The sequence below is a fragment of the Pinus tabuliformis genome, chromosome 8 (assembly GCF_031772625.1).
Source record: "Pinus tabuliformis cultivar Carrire ecotype Pingquan chromosome 8, CPIR1, whole genome shotgun sequence".
Lineage (NCBI taxonomy): Eukaryota > Viridiplantae > Streptophyta > Pinopsida > Pinales > Pinaceae > Pinus > Pinus tabuliformis.
Window position 1 is genome coordinate 2,039,919,029 of NC_142294.1, and position 21,427 is coordinate 2,039,940,455.

At 39.7% G+C, this 21,427-nt stretch overlaps 1 protein-coding gene across 4 annotated transcripts in view; it reads right to left on the reverse strand.

Annotated features, from left to right (window-relative positions):
- Positions 1-19,883, reverse strand: part of LOC149244636 (uncharacterized) — a 110,093-nt gene extending 90,210 nt beyond the window's left edge. For 2 of the 4 annotated variants that reach the window (XM_089374941.1, XM_089374939.1), the window contains exons 1-4: positions 19,510-19,883; positions 19,036-19,406; positions 18,540-18,620; positions 5,421-5,541 (exon numbers count right to left, since the gene is read on the reverse strand). In XM_089374941.1, coding sequence (XP_089231067.1) covers positions 5,421-5,541; positions 18,540-18,620; positions 19,036-19,226 — 393 coding nt within the window. In that variant the 5' untranslated portion in view covers positions 19,227-19,406; positions 19,510-19,883. The remainder of the gene's footprint in view (positions 1-5,420; positions 5,542-18,539; positions 18,621-19,035; positions 19,407-19,509) is intronic. The other 2 variants (XR_016246756.1, XM_089374940.1) reach the window with 2 other exon arrangements.
- Positions 19,884-21,427: the final 1,544 nt, after the last annotated feature.

A 21,427-nucleotide genomic window follows, 5' to 3' on the forward strand; every position in this document is an offset into this window, starting at 1 on the left:
GTTCTTAAAACCAACAGTTCTGAGCAAGTCTCTGCGGCCTGTTGAAATTTCTAAGTCTGACACGTTAGAAATCCCTACTGCATTATATGGTTTGATTTCTCCTACTTTTTCATTCCATTAACAAGTTATTTATAAATATAAATACTGAAATAAACACAAATGCAGCCTTAACTCATATATCGATCAGCAACTGAAATATTGAAACAAACACACAAGGGACAATCGTCCCTAGAAAAACCCAATGCGGGAAATCGGTGCAATAGTTCTGAGGGTTTTATTATTATGCAAATTCTTGAGTACAACTAGGTGCCAGAAATGGCTCACCCAACAGAGATTGTTACACAGCAATAATACCTCTTCTCGGAGATAGATATTCAACCTCTCAACTCTAGTCTGCCCCACGAAAATCTTTCTGACGCTTCCTCTTGGCCCTACGTCAACCCTACTAGCTTCAGCGCAGCTCCTGAAGCCTCTATGTCAGCCTCCTAGCTTTCTGTGTCAGCTCTCTGACCCTCTCCGTCACCCACGTAGGGCCCTCAGCCTCTGCACAATCCCCAACTGCCCCTGTGTAGCTTTTGTTGCCTCTCCGTAGCTCTAGCTACCTCTGCATCAGCCTCTTTGGTCTCTGCGTTGACCCTCTAGCACTATCCCTACCTCTCTGCTATGTACTCACTGCCCCTCACTGCAATAGACCACTAGTTCGAATTTTCTCAGCAAGCCCCGCTCCAGAAAATCGAACTGACTGATCAACTTGGTGTATCTCCAACTGACCCTCAAGCCTCCTCTTATACTTTTCCTGTTGAGTCTTCAACGGCCGAGATTAAGTCCCTAATCAACAGCCAAGATTAGGTTTGACTTGATCCATGTCATTTAGAACATTCTCACCCAGTTTTATATTAATACCCATTAATATTTTAATTTTCCTAAGTTTAGACTTAGGAACCGCATTAAAAATATTAATTATTTTAATATCTCTCCAACCGGGTGGAATTTCCCTAAACGATTCTGGGTCTTGGAGATCTTATGCGCCTTAGCCTCTCCACCAATTTTCATGGCTAGAGCACATCCGATACTACCACAAATCAACATGTCCTATATGTTTTTGTGCATACTCGCTGAGGAATCTCGGCTTGCAAGACTAGTGGTTTTTGGCATTAATCCTCTCCGTCCTCTTAGGGAAACACAGCGACACAAACCAACACCTTAACAGAGATCACTTGGACAAATTTGTAAAAGGATTAGTGACAGTTCTATTATGCCTTGAGGCTAAGGAAGATCTAGAAGTTTGGCTTATGATTTAAAGGCTTGTGCTTGACATTCCTTAGGCGTTTTGTTGAACTGATCTAAAGATTGACCAAGTACATTTTGCCTGTTGTTATATTCTAAACTTGTTACATATACATTGGTAAAATGAACACACACTTCAAAGTCAAACTGTTGACCGAGTTTTGACCAGACTTTTGAAGGCTGTGTTGACTGCATTTTGGCTGCCTAGAGAGAGCGAATTTCTCTCACTTTTGACCTAATAGATTGGGTTGATTTGATTGGGTTGTAAACCGTTGACAGTTGACTGGTTAGGGCAGCTTTGACTGCTATTGACTACTACACTGACTGTTGTTGACTTTTGCAAATGTGACTTTGACTTTCGAACAGTGGATTGGGATCATCTATGGCAAGTCAATCTATTGACTTTGACTAATGTATCATTGTATTTATGGATTTCTCTCTCTCTGAACATTTAATATTATCAAGATGAAAAGATCTATGGGTTTTCCCCCTTTGTGGGGTTTTTCCCTAGCTTTAAGCCTAAGTCATGGTGTCCCCTTGCCTTGCCTTGTCTTCTGCATTTATGTTTAATGTTTTTTCATTAGTTACTGTAATATGATAATGGTTAATGGGATTGCTAATGGATTAATGGAATTAATAATGGGCTAATGGATTAATGAAGTTACTGACCTAAGAAAAGAACATGTCAACTCAAAAATTAACAACTTGTGCACATGCATCCAAATTGATGACTACATTGGATCACTTAAGCCGCTCTTTGGACAATGCACTTTGCATAGCTATGACTTGGATTGAGTCTCGGTCCTCAAAAGAACAATGAGGAGGCCATACACATACTTGATGGGGGTCGTTCCACCTCTTTGAGAGATCATTCTACTTCTTTTGGAGGACATTGGGATTCTTGAGGACATAACACACTTGTAGAGAGGGCATGGCACCCTTTTGATGGGGTGTTACACCTTTTGGACATGATTTAACATCTTTCAAATAAAACATTGCACCCTTTGGAGGGATCATTTCACTTTGGAACACCTACACATGACTTTTGAGTGAGATATCCACTCTTTGGAGATCGCACATGCCACACTTGTGACTTTGAACATGCATTTATAGATGACATTGTAGCATGCCAGCACTTTTACTTCATTTTGAGAGCATCGTTGCAGATATTTTGACTCATCCACTCTTGTATCATGGATATTTTATGTATTATATCCTTATCTCTAGGGCTTGTAAAGAGATAAAAGCATTTTTTAATTTTCATAGGGTTTAAAGCTAGGCAAATATGGTTATTTTAATGAGAAGGGTACTAGGTCTCTCATATAAATAAGAGAAGCACTTCTAATTTATATTCATTGCTAGAACTTATGGAAAACATTACTTGTATACTTCACTTCTATATTTGCAATGGATGGATGATTAGAGAAACTTCTTGACAATGATGTCAAGTGGATGCTTTTACAATATTTGGACGCTCTTAAATAGGGTTTTTTGGATGAAACAATTTTTTTAGTAAGTGGTCTCACTTAATCTTAATGGATGTTGTTTATGAATGATTACAAGCGTAGTTGTATTTCTCTAGTGGTGGTGGTGCACTCTGTTCATATTTTTCTGAACAAGTCCCTCTTTGTAGTGGACAACCCTAGATATCACCCTAGACCTACTTACAATCTCTCAAAGGAGTGCTTAGTCGACGCCATATGCCCCCCAAAAAAATATAGTTGGCACAAGTGTTCTCCCTATAGTCAATTATATTTCATAAATTCCAAATTTGTATTATTTTTTAGGATAAATATTATGTATTGCCCATCATTCTTCCATTGATTCCCTTGTGAGAATTCCCAAAATAAAGGCAGTGGTCTTTGTTATCACTAATACAAATTTATCCTAGTACATAATGTTAACTTTCCTTAAAACCCAGCAACTAATTTGTAATTTTCCAAGTTTGTAACCAGAAATAAAAATTCAAACTATTCTTTCGAACTTAAATCACAAATACACTGAGTTTTCTAACTATGTCATGCACAGCGGAAATAAATAAAGTTGAAGACAAACACACATTCAAGACATAAGACACTAGAAATACCCAGAAAACTGCACCTCAGGGCAAAACCTGCAAACTGTGTGTGTTTTCTAATATCTCCACAAAATGTTATCTTCAGAAAATTTACAGAAAGGGAGCACTTCCCTTTCACAACAGAAAACCTTTGATCAGCTCCCCCTAAGGAAACTCGAACAACCTCCTGTGCACTGGCTCTCTTGTACGGCCATGCAGTATGGCCTTCCTGTGCCCTTTAATAGAACATAAGTCTCATAGTGACATTGCTTCACGAAGAATGAAACACACGAGGCTGGATGCAAGCCTCACTGTCATTTGTGACCTCCTTGCCAAGATAGCTAGCTTGGTGGGAATGCACCAGAAGACCTGTTTGCAGGGAGGTCACCACGCCATGGAGAAAATGAAGACTCTCATGGGGAGAATGAAGCAAGCAGCCAGTTGGTCTCCATGGAGAAATAGGAAACTGAATAAAATTCTTAGTTTCATATTTTTTTATATACTAGTATATATATTGCAAGATTGTATTTTTGTCAGGTCAGTTTTTACTTTTTACAGCAGCGTACCTTCAAGTTTTTTAGCAGGAACACAAATATTTTTTTATTTTCATATGGTTTATGGAGACCTTTGTCTCCCTTCCCTTGCCTGTCAATCTCCGAAACAATTTGGATTTGTATCATGGTTGTACGGGCAGAGTAGCAGCCACTTTTTGGCCAAATATAAATTGAATGTTGTTGAAAAAATGTACCAAGGATGTGTTTCCTAGTGCTTTTGCCTTTTGACCAGGAAAACACATGAAAACACCTTTTTAGTAAGTGACTTAATGAGTTATTAAAGTCATGTGACTTAAAGTCACTTTATGAGGTACTTTAGTACTATGTACTTTATATTATTAAAGTCACTTTATGTGAAAAAAGGCACAAGGTACAAAAACAGCATTAAAGAGACTAGGAAGCTCATTAATGAGCGGGGAGACGTAAAAAGGTGGTGAATGAGAAATTAGATCTCCACCCTTGATCAAGAAGAGCTGAGATCTAATCTCAGCCCTTGATCTAAGGGTTAGGGCTCTCTCAACCTAATGGACTAAAAAGGAAGAAAAAGGCAAAGAGGCTCCTTATTCTTCATGAGCATTTGTTGGAGAAGAGGAGCAAGGAGGAGGAGAAGAGTTGAGGCTGTGAGAGCTATTTTGCAGGAGAAGATAACCTACAGCAAGACCATCAAACCTGAGTTTCCAGGCTTGAAGAGCAGCACGTAGGAGTGATTCCAGCACTGAGTTCAAGGCTGGCACTGTGCATACCAAGCAGAAAAGGCCAAGTTATCAGGCAGGGGATTAAGCACGCAGACCAAGGAGAGAAGCTGAGTTTCAGCACAAGTTACCAGGCCCAAAACTTTAGGAGCAGCGCAAATTTCAGGCCAATTACTGTCAGGTCTGTGGCACGCTTTTCCAGGAGAGGTTCCTGGTCTGTCTACATTAAATTCAAGGCTGAAATCTGAAAGTCAGTAGCACGAATTTTTGTGGGCATTAATACTGTATGTGGCACGAGATTCAAGATCTGGGAGTCTGACATTCTGAGCAGAGACGAGCAGACTGGCACAAACTTCAATGCTCCTAGAACCTATGCACATATTTCCAGATTTGTGGTCAAGCTTCTAGAAGCAACAGGGAGAGATAAGTACCCTGTATTTGTAATTAATGCTGTAACATTTCTCTGAGATTAGCAAAATAAAATCCTCCTTAAGACTGGTTTTCCCCTTGTGAGTTTTCCAGGGTCAGTGTTTGACCAAAAATAAGTGTCTTCAATTTATATGTGTGCTTGTTAAATGTTTCAACTTTCATATTAGCTGAAATGTGAAAGAAAAGTAGAGTTAGTCCTGTAGTGTTTCTATTTCAATTTGCATTTAAATTATATAAGCAATGAACTATGGGTTGAGCATTAAACTTCTAAAGCAAAGCAAACTGAAACCAGGGAGGGCTACAGCACAACCTAAAATTTGTACAAACGTTACTTTAAAAAACACTGGTTTTCTACATACAAGAACAAATTTATAAGTCAAACTCAGAAAAAGAAGTTTGGACCTGCCGGAACTTTTTGCGGAGACCACCATCCTGAGTTGCAACGAAGAAGTGCTCTGGGTTATCTGCACCAACCATAGCCTCAAGGCACTCTGCAGCACTTTTAAGTGACTCATGATTGCACCTGTATCATAAAAACACACTATTTCAAAATATGAAGTAAATAAGAATTCTTATCATGAGTGGTGATACCACCATGTGACGTCGTTTTTTACACAATATATAACTCTGCCAAAACTAAAAAATCTTATCTGCAATTGGTTGAGACAAATTGCTGCCTACTTCACTGTTAGCATTAAAAACATCTTTCTAAGCAATTGGAGTTCCAACTAAGCTCCAAACTTGTTAAACACACATGGACAGAACAAGAGTGTGAAAGATAAATCAGTGAGAGTATTTTTTATTAACAATAGATATACATTTATAGTACAAATATGTGACTCTTGGGTTTCAGATCCCAAGGTCTCTTGGACTCCTTTTGTCCATTCGACTTCCACACTAACCCTTTAGGATTAGGTGTCCAACATTCCCCTCCTTAATCCGAAGGGTTATGTATGAGTCCAAGAAGAGAGCTGTAATACAAAATGTGCAAAAAATGCATGGCAGCACTAGGCTGAATGTGCTCTATGAAATGTTGGTAAAAAGGGCGGTGGTTTAAGGATGACCACCAACACTGGAACACTTAGTGCAGTTCCCAGAACTCTTCCAAAACTGGCAAGAAACTGAAGTTTTCTGCTAGAGGAAGTGTTCTCAATCTGTGATGGTTTAAGGATAACCAACAACTCTGGAATGCTTAATGCAATTCCTAGAACTCTTCCAAAACTGGCAAGAAGCTGGTGTCTTCTGCTAGAGGAAGTGTTCTCAATCTGTTCAAGGGCATCTTTGTCTCTGGCTGCAACTCTGAAACTGGTGTGGCAGGTTGTGGCTCAGGCTCGCTTGATGTGACTTTGAAGCTTGTAGATGACCATCATTTCCCCCCCTGTCAGGTACAAGGTGAGAAGATGGAGAAAACTCAACTGCAAGACTGTTCAATACTCTGGAACAAGTTCTGACATGTGTTTGGAATATCTTCTTGGCTGTTGATGCCCATTGCCAAGAAGCGATCCATCCAAGATGAATCTTTGTTCTTGCAGGACGTTTGTTTTTGAAGCATCTGTTTGAAGAATGGCTGGTTTTATGACAGTGCTTACATGGATGAAGATCAAAACAGTGATCTTTCAGATGGCCAACTCGGTCACAGTGTTGGCATTTCACGATCTGTTGTTGTTGTTGTTGTTGTTGCTGAGGAAGAGGGGCAGAATCTGGAACAGCTGGAGCTGGACTGTCATAAGGAGCAGGTGAACTGTCATGAATAAATCCAGCACTCTGAAACTGAATGGGCTTGGCATAGTCTGGAATATGAAAGGACAAGTCCTTGTCATATCCAAGACCAGTTCTGTGCTTGTTGTGGACAAGCTGTTCCCAAGGTCTGATGATGGGCTTGGGAAGTGCAGATTGAGTTTCTGCATCTGCATGTACAACTGCTGCTTTATCTGTAACATTATTAACATGCTGCTGATGGGTGGTTGTCTCAATGTTCTGAACAAAAACAGGTTCAGAATGGTGTCTATTTTGATGTAGCTCTTCTTGCTGTAGCTGTGATTCAAGCTGCAAAAAATCGATCTTTTCTTGTGCATTTTGTAAACATGTCTGAATTTCTGAGAGAGATCCTTTGCTGATTTGTAATGTGTCATCAACAGTAGATAATATCAAAGTTTTAAGGAACTGTAATACTTCACTGGTTCTGGCCATTTTTCTTTCAATGTCTGATTTACACCTTAAAAAACTGATCACAACTACTACTCAATGCAGAAAAGTAATATCTACTCACAGTACACAGCAATATCCTTTATAAATGTCAGCGAATGATCAGTGTGCAATATAAAGGATTACAATCAGCTCACCAAAATCTTTATGCAGCAGTGGAATCAAGGAATCAATGCACTATAATGAGTTTTAAATACAACAACTGGGGCAACAGCAATTGCAAACTTGCTTGGAACCTTCAAGTACTCCTTCAGAAATGATGGTTATCAAAACTTCAATATCAGCAGTTCACTCATGATCAGCATCGAGCTCATGACCAGCATATAGAATGCAACATGTTATGACAATACAAATGACTAAACTTTCCTCCACAAAAGGCTACTTTTAATTGCCAGAACAATTACTGCCTTCATACAACCCACCAAACTCTTATGCAGCGCTTGAAATAAAGAAGATGATCAGAGGAAACAACTTCTTCAATCTGATTACACAGGCAAAAGGGCACCAGAACCTTCCCAAGGACTTCCTTCAGAAATTCCCACAACACTCTCCACTGGCTGTGTAAAAATAAACAATATCCACAACATAAGCAACTCCCTGATCAGTATTTCAATAAAATGAATGCTTTCGCTTTGGATGGATACTTCTGCAATTTCTGCGGTGTTTGTCAATCAATTACACCTTTAAGAGTGCATGCAAAACGATGGTTTCGAAGATCTTTCTTCCTTGCGCCCAGGCACCTTCCGACAGTCGAACCAGAAAAACGGAGTTGAAGTGACCAGCAATATTCTTCCCTTATTGCGAAAGAAGTTACACACAGCAAATAGTGACTATACTCATTCGAAAAACATAATAGTCTGATAATTGTTATAATAGTTGGATGGTTCAGAAAATATTGATGCCTTGAATTATTATAAACTCACAACGCTGCAATAGCGGGTAGTTTCCTGTTTGAAGAAGCGAACACTTCTGCTTTTCCACATGTTATGGATGTCACGTTTTGGGGGAACGTTTACCCGACATACTATGCGCTTCCCCATTTGAAGCGATCCTCTGGTAGAATAGTGGTGACTGCCTCTGCTGCGGGATGGTTGCCGATGCCTCGGATGAGCATCTACAATGCGGGAAAAGCTGCACTGATTAATTTCTATGATAGTCTGAGAGCAGAGGTGGGTTCTTCCGTGAGCATTACTATTGCAACACCAGGATGGATCAAGTCAGAAATGACGATAGGCAAGTTTGTCACCAAACGAGGAGAGGTGGAAGTCGACCAAGAAACTCGAGATGTGCAAGTTGGGCCTTCTTCCGTTGTCTTCACAGAAGACTGTGCGAAGGCTATCGTGGAAGGAGCGTGCAGAAAGGGGCTTTTTCTATGAAATTGGGCCTCAGAAAGCATTCCAATGAAATCAATTAAAGGAGGAAAATATATCGCGCTTTTTTTTGCAGAAGACACCGAAATAGTTTCATGGAATTTTGATGGGTATTAAACATATCTCGGGTATATATTCGTAATCTGCCCTCCTTCTAGCGCCATGGATCTCCGTATTCCTATCTTCGTCGTTTGAGTTGTATGAACGCAAACTGATCAAAACGCTGAATAATGTCTCAGCTGGGAAGATTTATGTCGAAATAGAAAGGGCCCGGTTGGTTAGGAAGCTCTCCAGAATGGGCTCACTCATAAGATATCAGTCCAGCGCTGGTTTTTGTTTAATGATTTCCCTCTGGAACCTGCGTACAAAGTTATGGGGGTACAATGACTGCACCCAACAACCATAGAAGCCACGACCTTCACAGTCTTTAATTCAACGTATTACCAAGAATTCAACGAACAAAGAAAGATAGATAAGATAAATCATGCAGTACTAATAAAAACGAATTCCTATGATTGCCGAAACTCAGCGAGTATAACTGAGATTGCCCCGCTGGAGCCCTGGCATCTTTTCAGAAAACCCCTTGCGCAGATGGATTTCAAGGTGGAGACGAGATTATCAGGCTGAGATGCGGGCACGTCCACCACGACAAGTGTCTAATCCAATGGCTTCAGATCAGAAATATATGTCCAGTCTGCCGATGGAACTTGCCTCCCCGTTCTCGTTTCTTCGCACAGTAATTCTAGACTCTCTTTCTTCCACGCATCCCACTCTCAACACCACCAGTTCGCCTTGTAGCATTGCACCAACTCATTCAAATGAGGCCACTGCTCTAGATTTTCTCTTAGTGGACATGAGTAGTCAGTGGAAGGGCCGCATATCCAACAATAACCGCCTTTGGAGCTTCAAGCTTTGTTTGAAGATCAATCTGATAAAATGTAAAGAGCAGATGATGCTGGGCAGATTCAGAATGGCAGAGACAGCGCAGGACAGAGCAGCGTAATCATGAAACGCTCATGGACAGTGCAGACAGCACGCAGGAAAGGAATATGCACAGCCCAGGGAGTGCAGAGGGCGCAGTCAAGGTGTAACCGAAACGCACATTCAGATTTCCAAAACGCATATTCAGATTTCCAAAACGCACATTCAACAGGGCAGAGGGCGCAGTGTCAGGACAGAGGCGTTATAAGGCAGCGGCAGCATGTCAGGAGCGCTGGAAAAGAATATGGCAGAGGGCCAGGACTGACATGCACATAACAGGCCACAGAAAAATAAGTGGCTCTGATACCATGTTAAACACACATGGACAGAACAAGAGTGTGAAAGATAAATCAGTGAGAGTATTTTTTATTAACAATAGATATACATTTATAGTACAAATATGTGACTCTTGGGTTTCAGATCCCAAGGTCTCTTGGACTCCTTTTGTCCATTCGACTTCCACACTAACCCTTTAGGATTAGGTGTCCAACAAAACTTAACACCATCTTCAGTTCTTAACCATTAAAACAGTGTCATGCACAGTGTTGAAAATATCGGTATCGACAAAATATCGGCGAGGGTCCAGAAAATATCTTATTGGCAATATCGGCGAAAATATCGGCAAGCATAAAAAATGCATAATATATTCATTTTTTCAGATTTCTAAACATATAAAGCAATAACAACATGAACTAAACACATTGGCACATAAATATGAGCAAGGCACTGATATATATGATGCCAAATGATACATCAAACTTCAAAGGCGATACCAAATCCTGTTGATCCCTGATAATTGTCCAATCAAGGACTCAAACAAAATAACATCACATATCCTGTTGATCCCTGATAATTGTCCAATCAAGGACTCAAACAAAATAACATCACATATATAAAACTTTAAAAGTATTTCATCATCATGAGTTATAAACTTATATGTAGCAAAAGTTGCAAAACAAATAAAACTAGCAGCTATCTATCTGAGACCATTGGCCTCTCCCTAGCAGCTTTCTTTCTGTCTTGTTCAGCAATTGCTTCAAGAGCTTTTTGTATAACCTCTGCACTAGAAACCATACAAGGCATTACATCTGCATCATGTGCAGAGAGTCTAGCCAGATGGTATTTCAATCGTGTAACCCCTCCTAACATCTTGGTCCCACACAATTTGCATGATATATGTGCCTAATTTGCCCCACCAACAGCCTCCCCGTACTCCCAAAATGGGTCCAAGGCTTTTAGCATATTTGACATTTGTAGTGAACTAATTCAAACCTAGGGCACAAAAAAAAACAAAAAATTGGCATTAAACCCCGCAACACAAAAAATAATAAGTAATAACCACCTCATTTAAAAAAAATTACTACATTATTTGCATTTTGCAATGTGAATGAAAAATGGCAATAAAAGGTTGCATAAGAAAGTTGAAAAAAAAAATGAAGCTTGCTGTCCAAATATGGAGAAAACCCTTGCATTGGCTCATGGGCATGAAAATCATAGCAAATGGAAAAAAAACAAAGAAACAAAATGTTGGTAGGCAAAGAGGCAAGCAAGCATAACCCTAAATCTATGAAAAAAATCATTAACATAGGGGTTTTTAAGAACATACCTGTTAATGGAAGAAATGAAGTTTGTCTCACTATTCTTCAATCTTTGATCCACAAAAAAATCTTAGTTGGTGGTGATAATCGTTGTTTGATCCTCAAACCCTCCTTGACAACCACCACAAAACTCTTCCCCTTCCTTCTCCAACACTCAGAAACAAAAATGAAGAAAAAAAAAACGATTTTTCCTTTTTCTAGCCGCGGCAAAACACGCCCGGCGATATTTTATATCGTCTCACGATATTTTGCCGAGATATCGCCGATATCTCGGAAATATCGCGATATTTTCGGGAGCCAAAAATATCGCAATATTTTCTCGGCGATATTTCGGCTCGCCGAAAATATCGCAATATTTCCGATATTCGGCGATATATCACCAATATTATCTTCACTGGTCATGCATACTGCCTTGGAGGTAATAGCAAATGCAAAGAGCAGTGTGACATTATTGCGTAGACAGAGGTCTTTTTGTGTGCTCCCCTGTTAACTTTTCCTATTACATTATGTTTTTCCCTCTTGCTTTCGTATAACTGCTTCCAACTTGTCAAAACTGATTCCGACACATGCAAAAGTTAGTTTTATACTGCTGATTCAAGCCAGTTAAAACTTAAAGCAAATTGAGTGGATGCTTTGAGATATGAAAACACCGCCCAAAAGTAATTGGCTTTTGAAGACTCTTGGGCTATGCTAGCTACCACTCTTGGGCATGTAAGTTTTATCAAATCAGAGTTTGTGAAATATGTTTCCTTGACAATAGAAGTGATCCCCAGATAGCAATATGGCAGGACACTTTACAGCAAAGGTGAGAATGGAAGGACCTGAGAACTCTTTTAATGCTAATACCAGAAAGATTGAATCCTGAGCACATGGGCAACTATTTCAATGAAGAAGTTCCATGTGTCAAGAGTTTCAACTTCTCAATCATTATTAATCAGGAAAGCTCAGCTGCTTTTATACATGAAAACATAATGACTTGCACACCAGGTTGTTTCAAGTAGTTTTAGCAGCAAGCTTCATTTAGATACAGTTTCAGGAGGCTTTTTTAAATTTTTATAGTGGACAGATACAACCTGTGGATAGTTTTCACATTGCCAAAAGTGCAGGTTTCAATGCAAAAGCAAAACTGAAAATTGAATACATACTGAACAAATAAAATCTTCTATGGAATGTAAACAAGATCCATATTAATCTGGTTCAGGCTACATGTGCAGAAAATTTGTGTAACAGAAATTGTAAAAGGCTTGTTTGAAAATGAGGAGTCCACTTCTTATATATTACAAGAATCTACTCATGCATTGTCACCACGACAAAGTTCTGAACATACAAATGATACTCAGAAAATAAACTGTGTGGAATGTGCAGAGAGAAAGAATAAGGCACAGCCACTAAAGAACCAGGTAACAAGCTTTTGGTTTTCAGCAAGCAATTTCAGGGGACATTATTTTAAGGAGGCTTCTTGATGATAAATATGAATTTGTTTCCCTTAGTTCACTGGAATTTATTCATGTCAGCCCACAACCATATGTTCCAGAGAAACTATATGGTTCTAATTCAGATGCAGAGAAAAATAACATGCATCCATCAAAAAGCATTTAGTTTTTTTTCCTAGTACTAGAGACTATGCAGAAATGGCATCCATGCAATCATCAACTATTCGGATTGAGGGGCATGTCCCAGGTATAGACTTTTATAACCATAATGAAAAAGGCAAAGCATGAAGTTGATGACAATAACGGATTAATAACTGGAGTTCCTTTTTCAATGTATCTCATAGCTAGTCCAAACAATGCATTCCATGCCGACGAAGAGATACTAATAAGCTATGGTGATAAAAGCAATGAAGAATTTATATACCTGCACGGCTTGTCATTGAGAATAATCCACATTATTATTTGATGGTGCATCACCAAAAGAAAGCTCTTCAAAGGTTTGGTTGTGCTGAACTCGAGTTACAACTTGAAGAACAAAAGCTCCAATTGAGTTGAGATCTAGCTACATCTTAAGGCATAACAGTCTTAAGATTTTCGAGTAAAATTTCACTAGCATTGGAGGGCTGCAAGAATGATTGGAGCCAAATGAGTGGATTCACAAATTACCTCCTTATATGGAAAGATCTTATGACAGCTTTGCATACCATAGCCATGCAAGAACATGATGCGCACGGTGTTATGTCTTTGATCAACAGGTTATCTTCATCTGGATACCGGAGGCAACCTTCTGAAGTAGGTGTCAGAGCAGCAGAGTAAAGAAGAAAATCACCTTATTCATCCATTACCGAATGTATTAATAATTATTACTTAACAAGAAGTCTTCAAATTGCAGAAGTCAAAACACCAGTATGTTGAAGATGTTAGTGGATGCCTCCAGTACATCAAAGATGGGGAAATCTACGAGTTATGCTTGGTAACTCAATCTTGGACACATAGTTATTGTGTTTAGACCACAAGCAAAGCATCAAGAGGACCCTGCAATAGTTCAGAGGAGATCTCTGCCATTGGTATACAAGCAGCAGAAGATTCGAAAGAAAAGTTAGCAGGTTACTAAGCATGAAGACAGCCAAGTGCTTAAAAGCTAGATGAAGATGAGTTGGGGCAGCTGCATTGGCAGATCACTGACTCCAGATAGTGCAAAAATATGGAGACGCATGATCACATCAGCATTTGCAAACTTTGGAACAAAACCAAAGGGAAAGAGCACTCTGGGCAGCTGCATCGGCAGATCACTGACTTCAGATAGTGTAAACAACGGAGACACATGATCACATCAGCAATTTCCAACTCTAGAACAAAACCAAGAGAAATGGCACTCTCTTTTGAATCACCTCTAATGGAAAAGCAGGGTGTTGCTTTGACACTAATCTGTTGTTGCTTTCCTTGGGAAAGCAACTGATTTTTAAGGTATGCCTGCTACTGTTTTTGAGTAGAGGGATGCTGATTTTGCTAAGAAATGACGGCCATTTATCAAAGGAAAGGTGCTGCCAATAATATCACTGCTAAAATTAGTGAGTGAATCAGTGAAGGAAGAAGCTTGTTCTATCCTTGGAACTGGTTCAGAACATAAGGGTGCCGGTCTTATCTGGGAGGAATGTTAAACTAGGCAAAAATTATATCTTTGAAGATCACACCAAATTCAACAAAAAGGCAACGCTTGCATACAAACTTTATCAGCTGATCTAGGTGGATATTGGTGGCCACCCTCCTATTCCACTTGGACCCCCAACACTATCTCTTTTAGTTTTTCGGTCTCCTTAATTGTAGTACAATTTATTATTTTTTGCAGTTTTTTGAGTCCTGAACTTCCGGAGCCGTTTTGAGGCCCTAAACGATGTTTTTAGGAAAAACAGAGAGACTGAAAACGTCCCCAACCGGCATCAATTTGAATTCGGCCTTCTCTTCGAGATCTTCAAAACGAATTATTATGATAGCCAAACAGAGATCATATGCCAAAGTTACGACCCCGGAAAGTTGATGTACCAATTTACCCAAACGAGGCCCACAGTTTTGGCGTTTCATCTCCTAGGGTTAGGTTTTTGGATGTTTAGGGTTTTCCATTGTTTCTCAATAATAAATAGGCCTTTGAGTCTCATTGTGACACAGTTCAGAGGCATGTAGCCACCACATCTCTTCTCAGAGATAAGCCACCATCGCCCGAGCTATTATTATTTCCATTCTGTTTGTAAGCATACTTCAGTGTTTTCCTATTAATGAAATGAAGTGTTAGCCACATCTCTTCTCAGAGATAAGCCACCACATCTCTTCTCAGAGATAAGCCACCATCGCCCGAGCTATTATTATTTCCATTCTGTTTGTAAGCATACTTCAGTGTTTTCCTATTAATGAAATGAAGTGTTATTTTGGTTGCATCTCTGTATTTATGGTTATATCTGTAATTTGTTGCATTCCTATTTAAATCTGGATCAGTGGTATTAGAGCGGTTTGCTCTTTCTCTGTTTTTCTTTGCATGTCCCCAACGAGGTCGAGATATGAGTTAGGGCTTGATCTGGTTGAACCTGTGCAACATCAGCCTCGCAAATCCCGACGAGCTCCCATGGCAGCTCAAAAGAAAGATGAGGGGGGCAGGAAATCCTATCAAAATCTTGCTCGAAGAAACCCTCGAGCGACAAAAGAACGCGATGATGGACAACTTTGCCCAGATCCTTCAGCGACTACCAAGGGGTGACGCATCTACTTCCAGTAGCTACTCTGGAAGCGCCACACCCTTCAAGGTACAAGTTAATTTTGACATTCCCATATTTGAGGGTCAGTTAGATGCGGATGCCGTAGATAAATGGTTAAATCTACTAGAAGAATATTTTTTTGTCATGATTTTTCCAGTCGGGAAAATATCATTTTTGCACTTCTCAAAGCTGCCCCCCACGTCAAGGACTGGTGGGAAACCTACTGAGAGCAAAAGGATGAAAGTACGGATTCACTATTTTAGCCACACCCACTTGGAATTCATTCCGGGATGCCATCAAGGAGCAGTACTACCCTGTCGGAAGCTATGAAGATAAATACATAAGGTGGACCATGCTGCAACAGGGAAGGGAGCAAGATGTGCCAAAGTTTACCAATATTTTTCATACCCTTCGCACAAAGTTGGGTATCAAGATTCAGAGCGGCATTTGGTACTCAAATACCGCGGTTGCCTACACAGGTACATCCAGGACGAGATGAAGTTCTTGGACATCTCCTCGCTTGGCACGGCATACCAATACGCTGTCAAGATCGAGCAGAAGTTTAAACAAAACAAGTGAGACTTTGGATCTACGAATCCGAAGAACAAAGAACAAAGCCAAGGTGGGGTGACCAAAGACAACCCATCGAAGCTGCAAGAAAAGAACACCACCACGAAGTCAAAGAATGACACAGGAAAGTGGTGTGAGTTCCATAAGAGCCCCACTCACAACACAAGTGAGTGTCGGACCAAGCAATTGTTGGTGGCCGAGTTGAAGGCTTTAGAATCATATGCATGTTCTGACCTTGAGTCAGAACCCAACAAGAGGAATGACAAAGGGAAGTAGATTATTGATGCAGAGCCCAGCGCCACTGTTGCCACCGCCAAGATCCAGAAGAATGAGCCCGACGATCCAGAGGAGGGGGAACATCTTTTCCACTCACAAATGTGGGTGAAGGGTTCGCCGCTGCAATTCATTGTCGACAGTGGCAGCCAAAAGAACCTCATTTCAGCAGAGGTCGTGAAGTGGCTGGGCCTACTGATCATACCACACCCGCAATCGTACAGCATCAAGTGGCTTCACCAAGGACGAGATCTCTAAGTCAGCCAACAGTGCCGCCTTCCCTACAGCATCAAGCCCTTCACAGATGAGGTATTGTGTGATGTTGCTCCTCTCGACATTTGTGATGTATTATTAGGACAACCATACTTGTGGAAGCGACATGTTGTATATGAGTCTAGACCTCGCTCTGTGATTATTTCTTTGGGTGATACGTTATACAGGATACTAGAGGTAGCCCCACCTACCGCCACCTCTTTGATCTCTGCCAAGAAATGCAGTAAGATCATCTCCCATACTAGGAAATTTATTTTCTTTCTAGTTCACTCTCAAAGTAAGGGGAAGATCGTAGCCACATCCATGGCCCTAAGAAGGGTTCCTCCATGCAACAAAAGCAGATGGATACAATCATGAAAAAATACAGGGACATCTTCTCCTCACCCATAGGGGTACCATTGCACTGTCAAGTCAAGCATTCATTCGATTTGACTCCCAAAGCACCTCTACCCAATGGGCCGATATATCGTCACTCCATTGTGGAAAATGCCAAGTACAAGTAGCGACATGATCAACATCAGGTGCCACACAAGTTTCAGGTGGGCGACAAAGTTTGGTTACATTTGCAGAAAGAACGCCTTACAAGAGCCCATCGAAACTCAAACCACTCTGATATGGTCCTTACACCATTACCAAGGTTGTGGGAAACAATGCTTTGGAGCATAGCATTCCTCCATTCCTTGGCTTGCACCGAGTGTTCAATGTAGACTGCCTTCGGCCATACTTTCCACCATTGTTGGACACATCCAACGTTGCAAAAGAGCACACACCAACAGAGCTAAACCCACACTGCATGGAACAGACCACCACTGATCGAATCATGGACACATAAATCAAAAGCACTCGCCAGCAGAAGATCCAACTATATCGGGTTGTCAAAGCTAGCCAACTCCTTCACCAAGGCAAGTGGCTCACCAGGAACCAAGTTCAGTGGAAGTTTCCCCATTTCATGGAGGCACTCAATGCAATGGGGACCATTGCTTCCTAAGGGGGGAGGAATGATCCAAGTGGATATTGGTGGCCACCCGCCTATTCCACTTGGACCCCAACACTGTCTCTTTCAATTTTTCAGTTTCCTTAATTGTAGCACAATTTACTATTTTTGGCAATTTTTCAGGTCTTGAACTTCCGGAGTCGTTTTGAGGCCTTAAACGACATTTTTAGGGAAAACGGAGAGACCATAAACGTTCCAATCAAGTTACCTGTTTGTTTTTGGTCTTCTCTTCGAGATCTTCAAAACAAGGTATTATGATAGCCAAACGGAAATTGTATGCCAAAGTTACAACCCCAGGAAGTTGATGTACCAATTAACCCAAACAGGGACCACAGTGTTGGTGCTTCATCTCCTAAGATTAAGTTTTTGGATGTTTAGGGTTTTCCATTGTTTCTAAATAATAAACAGGGCTTTGAACCTCATTGTAACATAGTTTAGAGGCATGTAGCCACCACATCTTTTCTCAGAGATAAGCTACCATCGCCTGAGCTAGTCTTATTTCCATTCTGTTTGTGAGCATAGTTCAGTATTTTCCTATTAATGAAATGAAGTGTTATTTTGGCTGCATCTCTGTATTTATGGTTATAGCTGTAATTTGTTGCGTTCCTGTTTAAATCTGGATCATCAGCACTATGAAGTTTAGAAGTTTAGATAAGTGGTAGACTTAAAGATTTTACGAACAAAGAGTGGGATCATTTTTGTGGGCAGTTCCAATTGTCTACACAACTGAAGAAAATTAACTAAACCAAACACTTCTTACAAGACTGAATCAGTATGTTTTCCTCAGGGTCAGCAAAATTACAAAATCCTCTAAAAGCAATGGGGTACCGTTTTATGTTCTGGATGATGGCTTGTTAAAACACCCACCCAGCTTCCAATCTAGGGGGATCCTCCCGTGCCTGGCAGTGTGGTTGAAACCAGGGAAAGTCCTGGTTGCCAAAAATAAGTTTAACCCTTTCGAATCTGTTGACACTTGACCCTACCTGATTCCTGCTATGAAAAGCTGAAGAATGACGCCAGAACAAAACAGAAAAAAACAAATGAAATTGCAGTAAATGCATTAAGAAAATAACAAACCTTGCTGTGGTGAGTCTACGAGTTGCCAACACGGTTCCTGAAAATGACTCTCCGAGCTTTTTCAGCTCCTCAATGACACATCTGAAACGAGAACCCACGATTATACAGTTGCTGTAAATGTTTTACTATAATAAATAAAATATCGATAACAGAAATCTTTCGAGACAATTCTGGAAACATCCACATGCAATATTAAACCCTGATGTATATAATGCGGGTGAAAAAGTAGTTCAATGTAGCAAAAATTTTCACATCACAGAGGCCATGGTCACCTATTCGATTCCCCAAGCCCCACAGCCCACTAGGACAAACATAGCAACCCTTCTAGAAATGGTATTTTCAAGCCTTATATCATGAGTACTTCTGGATTGATAAAATAACAACCCCCACTAATTTTTACAGGGTATATTTGATTAAAACGCCACGAAATCAGCGAACTCAACACCATTTTCTGTGGAGAAAATTGATGGGGACAGCATATAAGGGTAATGTTTACCTTGTAACAAAAACCTTGACATGTCCACCCAAAAGGCCAGAGAGAGCCTCATTGACTGTACCGAGACGAGATTCCAGCATATGGTGAATGAATGTGCCATCGCATAATGCTTTGTAGGGCTCCCTGAATGCAAAACAGGCTTTGTAAAACCTCACAGTTCTCCGGTTTTGCTTCTGCTTCTTTACCCTCATCTTTCATCAAAAGCTACCATGCAAACTAGCTTTCAAACTCGTTATGATAAGCTATATTTCCCAGTAAATCGCATTCAAACCGTGGTTACCAAACTGGGAGGTGTTGCCAGTTTCTGTACGAAAATACAGTTTTAGCACGAATACAATTGTGCTTTCAGTCCCGTAACAGTACTGTACGACCTGGTAAACGAAAAAAAAAAACCTCTTAAAGGAATGAATAATTCTTCAAAAAAATTGAGACTGAATGGAAGAAAAAAATAATGCCTTCTCTGAAAAATCGCACCTGAATCACGTCTGTTTTTAGTGGAATCGTGGAAAGATATGCCAAAAAAATCGTGGAACCAACGCCATCAATCTATCCATAAGGTGTGTAGCTTCATTCAGGGCATTGCAGGAAATTCTGCCATAGCCCTGCCTGCAAGTGCGATTATGACAAATTATCAAAAAATTTAGTCAGAATCTCTGAATCTCTCTGATACCCAATTGCATTGGCCAAAAGTCGATTCGAAAGTTCGAGCTTAGCTCATCCAATAAATTTTCCTGTGTGGGAAATCGCATGAGATCACACAAATTGGAGTCATATACCCCGTTTTATGTTTAAGGAACACTTGCATACTATTTAACGGCCTGACGTGGATGACAGAATGTAAAAGCAGTGCTTGGGGTAAGATGGAAAAAGCAAACCCTTGAAACCTGGACATAATAGGGACATGTATAACTGTTAAATGGGAAGATTAAGAATATATTTACCTTCTAACACGTTTTCATTCTTTTGCATGTTACAACTTTGTGACACCATGAATGATGAGATCACGGCCTCCATGAAATGGATATGCTTAAAAATCGTGCCTCTTTAGAGATATTATTAGTCAAGATAGCTTATGAAATAGCTAATTTTGTATTTTTAAAGAGGTGTTGTAAGTTTAATACGAGTTTTTGTATAAAGGCAAAATGTATATTTTTTTAATTTTAACTTTATATAATAAAATTTGAATATATATAATAAAATATATATATTTTTAAACTAAATAAAACATATATTTTTAATAGTTATAAGTTTAAGTTTGTATGTAGTTTAATTGGTAAGCATGGTGAGTTTCAAATCCTCCTAACTTACATTGCACGTGGAGGTTATAGTGGTAGTGCTTGGAATCGACTTTTTGTCATACATAGGCACCTAGAGGTTATAGTGGTAGTGATTGGAATCAACTATTTTTTGTCATGCAAGTATAACATTGGCCAGTTGTCGATTCTTATAGTCAAAAATAATAATAAGTTTATATTAAAAAATATGGCAGTTAAATTTAATAATAATGCAATACAAAAGTTTTAAATATTGACTATAGTTTGTGAACAAAAGAAACATAACAATGTTCAAAATTGTTTTGTAGTACCTACTCTAGTATATTCAACCGGCATTGGCAATGTGAGGTAATAGTAAAATTTCAAATTTCATGACAAATATTGCATACATATAAAAGAAAATATAGTAGAGTCTTTATTCGATGGGGCTTTAGTGTTCAAGTCAACCTAAATCTCTGATGCTTCATTTGTTATTTGCATATTTATGTCTACTTGGTTCATAAGGATAGTTGCCTCCATTGTTCCTCCACAACCAAAGCAAGGTTGCCTTATACATCCATGTGCACAATATTACCAGGAAAAATTTCATTGAATGGTGAATCCCCTATAGGTGCCAAGGACTAGGGGGGAGGGGACAAAAGTACCTTTTATGGGAGATTAAGGTGAGTAGTGATTCTTAATATAAGAGAATCTAATTCCATTTAATGAGTGACCTACATTAAGGCATTGAATCTTTTCTCTGATTCCTTGAGCTTTAATAGTTGTGATGTAGTTTCCATGCCACAATTATCCTTAATCTTATTTCAACCCTCAACTTCCCTTCACACTCCTTTTGCCATAGATTCCACTTAATAATGGAGTTCATAATGTCATAATGGACCTCTATAGTCACCCCTTAACACCTCTTATTGTCACAGTAGACATCTCTCAATTCACATAGACACAACATTTATGTCGACAGTGACAATATTCCATGGTATCTAGGGAGAGAAGAATGTTACAATCCCAAACTACCTAGTAGATCACCAGAAAATGTAGTCAAAACCTAGCCTAGTCTTTTATGTAGGTTGTACCTCCTATGTCAACCTCTACAACAAAATTACAAAGACCAAGAGAAG